The 5018-nt window shown below is 49.4% G+C and overlaps 1 protein-coding gene across 1 annotated transcript in view; it reads left to right on the top strand.

Moving 5' to 3' along the window:
* Positions 1–264: 264 nt before the first annotated feature.
* The window catches only part of LOC113206698 (chitooligosaccharidolytic beta-N-acetylglucosaminidase), a 24716-nt gene continuing 19962 nt past the window's right edge, over positions 265–5018 (top strand). The window contains exon 1 of the mRNA XM_052271137.1: positions 265–391. Within this exon, the coding sequence (XP_052127097.1) occupies positions 309–391 (83 nt within the window). The 5' untranslated portion in view covers positions 265–308. The remainder of the gene's footprint in view (positions 392–5018) is intronic.

Raw genomic sequence — 5018 nt, 5'->3', positions numbered from 1 at the left:
TCCCCCCCCCCTCTGAAAGGAATGGGGTTCGATCAAGGCAACAACATTTCGCGAATTGAAAGAAGAAGGAAACCGCGAAGGTACGGGGGTGGTGGTTGTGGGGGAGGAGGAGGAGAAGGAGGGGATGTGGCGGGTCCTACGCACTGTACCCTTCCCCGGGGGGGACCACCACGCCCCAGGCCAGACGAGTCTCGGAGGCCTTGAGTCCGCCGCCACGCCCCGCCACGCCCCGCCACGCCCCGCCACGCTGCGCGGACGGATGGATGCTCCGGCGAGTCATCCCAATCAGTGAGGCTGTGTTTGCCGCGATGCTCGTGCAGGCCCTGCTGCCGCTCGGCGTCCTGGTCGTGCTCGCGCCGCCCGCCGCCCCGGCCATCGGCGGCGGCTCAGGGTGAGGTCCAGCGGTCCGGCTCCTCCGGCTCAAGTGAGGGTCCGGGTGCGGCGAGGTCAAAAGGGCGAGTCGTGGGTAGAGGTTAGGTTGGGTACCTTAGGTTGGGTAGGTTAGTTTAGGCCAGGCTGGGTTTAGGGTTAGGCGATGACGTGCGTCGAGGACAAATAGCAGTGTCGCGAAGAGATGAAGTTGTTGAGTTATCAGAGGTAAACCTTAAAGCGTCGCACGTATGACAGTTCGATCCAGGTTTTGGGTCGGTTCATAATGTCAGTTTTAGTTCAGGTTACTCTTACACGTTGTGTTCTCCTGTTGTGTGCTCTTGTTGAAGTGTAACAGGGGGGGGGGCTTCTGCCGCGGGCGGTGGTGTCAGAAGCCGTTCGAGCCCGACCAGGAGGCGCGGTGTGTGGTGGTGTGTGTTCACCCGAATTAACCCAGCAGCGCCTTTGCAAATAATGTGTTATGGTACCCCCATTATTGATCGTTCTGCTCTCTTTGGCGCGCAAACTGGTCCGAGCGCCCTGTCGCGCTTTGCGCCACGCGCGCGCGCGCGCGCGTGTGTGTGTGTGTGTGTGTGTGTGTGTTTGTGTTTGTCTGTGAATGCGTGTGTATGTTCGTATTTCTGACGCCAAGAGTCAGTGTGATTGACACGGAAACCCCCGCGTCGCTTCCGCGTCTCCTGGGTAAATAATAATTGTTCTAATCAAACTAAAATGGCGGTTAGTGACGAGTTTTCCGAATATATGGCCATATTTGAGTCTCACCATTTCATAACGCATTTTTGAGATAGGGGAATTTCTGTGCTACAGAAATAAACATATTTAACAAAGCCGAGATAAAAAAATACAGAGAAGCGGTATAACAAATGTTTTTTATTTGCAAAAAATTACGTCGTAGATTTCTGAAAAATATAATTGTGTCACAGTGTCCGTCCACCTAAGAAAATAGAATTGTGATATAGTGTCCGTCCAGCTCGGATGCCCTGAGGACTTACACGGTTCAAGGGCGGGACACGGAGGGGCGTGTCGGCTCACCGCAGAGTGCAGTTGTTTCGCTCAATGGTAACACCTACACCACCGCGGCAGCAGCAGGGAGGGAGGTACTTTGCAACCGCAGCCAACACTATACTCGCCGCCGTGGGCTTTTTGTGGTGGCGTTCGTTATCCTCAATTACCCGCGCGGGCTTCAACTGATAGTTTTATTTGAACTGTCTGAGTTTTTAAACACAGTACTTTATTTGTGTGGAACCACACACGTTTTGCGTCTTATAAAACGTACCACGATTCTTTTTTTTTTTTTTTTTATGGGCACACGACAACACGCGGGTAGAAGTTTTGTTACATCTAGCAAAGATTATCATCGACGCGGATCGTATGTCAAATGCCTTTCCAAGTGAGTGGTGCACGATATTATGCGCTCACGACAACAGCCGGGTATCGTTGTAAAAATGCGTCAGGTAGCAGCAGCGTCGAGTTACCGGCCGCGTGTTCCGCTCTGTACCAGTCCGTCCTGGGTCAGTGTCAGGGTCCACGGCGACGCGACGGGGTGGGGCGGGGCGGGGCGTGGCGGAGGTCCGTCGACGGCAGCCGCTCCATTGAGTAACCAGCCAGATGACATTGCCCATTGGAATTCCCTTTCATGGATTGCGGTGCCTTTTATGCTGATTACCACTGCATTTCTTTCGTTCTTTTTCCTTCCTTACGCATTTTCTAAGTATCTTTTTGCAAAAATAGGGGACACTTTTATTTTATATTTTGGTGGAGGACAGCGAAGTCAAAGTTGGGCAAAATATTAGAAATAATTTGCGTCCAGCTCGAAGTTTGAAGTGTTAAGTTGCAACAAAAACTGTGACGTTCGTGTTTTTCTAAGTATTTTTCTCAGTGTTGGCGCCGTGCGCTTTGTTAACTCTAGGTTCTCTAGGCTCTAGGTCAGAGGGAGGGTGATTTATGAGGGGCTTAACGGCGAGGCGATCGAACTGCTTACTGATTGTCTAGAGCGGCCAGATCTGACCCGGCCACACTCACCTCTCGACTCGATTCCGCACGAGACTGGAAGTACAAAAATAAGAAAATAAATCTCAGAATTTGAAAAGAAAAAAAGGTTGTAAATTCTGTGGTCTCTTTGCTTGTCATTTTTTTTGTTACCTTCTGAATGCTAAATATTTGGTGTTTCATTCAAACAAATGACAAATGTTAACCTCTTTGCTTGCCAAAATCATGCAAAGAGGCCCCGAATTTTTGCCATACCCGAAAGAAACAACGATACTTAGCATTCAAAGAGGTAAAAAATTCGCATTCGTTTTGAACAACATTAAGTGTGGTATTGAAAAATCTCTAAATTTGGCGTTTAAAAGGAACACCAAAATATTGGCATACAGGCCACAGATTTTTCAATGCTGTTGGCTAGAAAATTTTCTGTATTGTCTGAAATATCTGCAATAGCCTAACGAAACTGATACATCACGCCGTAAAAAACTTACTGATCGGCGGTATACATCGAGCAGGTATCATTATTACTGATTGATTCTGCGAAGCCTTGTTAGCACGTTTGCCTAGGGCTCATTAAATAAGCTGTGGCAGTAATTCCTTCACCTAATTGGTACCGACTTGAACATCCGTGCCGAGGCAGACGGAGAAAGAGACGGCGACGGGCGCGAAGACGCGGGGGAGAGGGAGAAAGACGGGACAGAAAAAATATAGATCGACGTGTGTTCCCATAGCACCGGTGATCCTTGTGCTGCCCTATTGATTTATATTTAATCATCGAAATTGGCCAAAGCTGTTTGTAGTTGTCGGCGGAAGGAGTTATTCCAAGAGCGGGAAACGCACACACGGGGAGGGGAAACACGTTCTCGACGTTCTCGGACAGGTCGCAGAGGCGCACAACATTTCTGCAAGTGATCGCCCGTCCGGCCGGCGTCTGTCATACGACTACACTGTCAAGGCACAGGATCAAAACTGGTGACGAAAGGGAGCTTTATAAAATTGTTAATAATTGGCTTTCACCGGCGCGAATGACCAGTCATGCAACGCCTGTGCTGCCTTTCTACTCGGCCGTGACTTTTAGGTTGGGGTAGAATGCGAACGAGCGTATGAGAGCGAGAGAGAGAGAGAGAGAGAGAGAGAGAGAGAGAGAGAGAGAGAGAGAGAGAGAGACAGAGAGAGAGAGAGAGAGAGAAAAGAAAGAAAGAAAGAGAGGGAGAGACCTCCTTTTCTTTTCCATATGAGAGGGCTTTGGTCGTGCGAGTTAATCCAATACCTCACTAGAATATTATGGTCATTGTCCTGCTTTCGACCATATGTCTGCAAAATACGTTCGACGACGTAACAACAGCTTCTGTTACCGTTCGTTTGAAAGCAGACTTCGGTACTATAGGTGGGGAGTGTCAAACCCGCACGGCCAGGTCGTCACGAAACTACCGAGTTCAGCCTATGCAAGCTCTTGAAGCGCCTGGTGGGTCGGCAACGTCTTCGCTGCAGCGCATGCAGGTACCGCGGAGTGGCCTACCCTGAGCCTCGCAGGTCCCGAGCTCCCGTATTTTGCCGATTGAGACTGAAAAAGAACAAGAGAGGGACAGAGCGGTGCACGATGCCCAGAAAAAAATGACTATGGCATCCGTTGCATACGGTCAATTAGGAGGCGACCAGGCGACCATAAGATATGGTTGGCTCAACTGTCACCAAATGAAGGCAATCCCACATTTTGGATTGCCTTATTGCGACCACATTTTGAGGTTGTCTGTGAAGTAGAGCCGTACCTTTAGGTTATTATTTCTGTGGCGGGGGACGAGGGGGCCACCTACAGCGGACCTGACCGCACCTAATCCCCCGCTGATATTTCCAGTGAATGGGGGAAAGGACTTTCTCATAGGAGCCGCCTTTAAGCCGCCCCAAGCCATGCGCAACAAAACGCCCGGGCACACGCGCCTGCCTGGCACGGGCCGTGGTCTATAGCGGTGTCACTGTGACGGTGTCCCTGTGACTGTAATGTAATGTACCTCACGTTGACGTCTTGTCCATGTGCTGTTCGTCCATGGATGTCGAAGCTATGCAATCATAATTTGATCGTATTAAAACGTCAACATTAAAATGGTGGTATAGTGATAATTATTTAATTATCTTGCACTAATGAGGATCGACAACGGCCAGGTTATTTCGAATAAATACTTTAAGTTTGTATATAAAACCGAAAACGTCGTTTAGACGGTCACATCGTCTCACGCAATTATTCCACATGGCATATGGTATGCAACGTGTTCTACAGTCCGCAAGCAACTCTTACAAACGTGAGGAGAAACACGTTGTGATTTATTAATATTTTTTTTTCAGTGATGGAGAGTGGTTTCAATCCAATGAGACCCGCGTGGCATGGACCGTATCATTAACCTATCGTCTACTAAATTAAGCGCGTTTACGTGCCTGGGTTAGGATCAGAGCTCCGACCGCATTGCTTGCCACGCCCGCCGTTCCACACGTGGCGCTCCGCTAATCACCGGATAAAGAGATTAATTAGTCAGCTAAAGACACTCATTGACAATAACAGGCCAGGCGCCGCGCAATGCACGGAGCGGCGAGAGTTTTGCACTTTAAGTTTCACACAAATTCTTTTCATCAAGTTGGGGGAGTGGGGG

The sequence above is a fragment of the Frankliniella occidentalis genome, unplaced genomic scaffold, assembly GCF_000697945.3.
Source record: "Frankliniella occidentalis isolate FOCC.00 unplaced genomic scaffold, Focc_3.1 Scaffold151, whole genome shotgun sequence".
NCBI lineage: Eukaryota > Metazoa > Arthropoda > Insecta > Thysanoptera > Thripidae > Frankliniella > Frankliniella occidentalis.
This window is presented reverse-complemented; position numbering and strand designations above follow the sequence as displayed.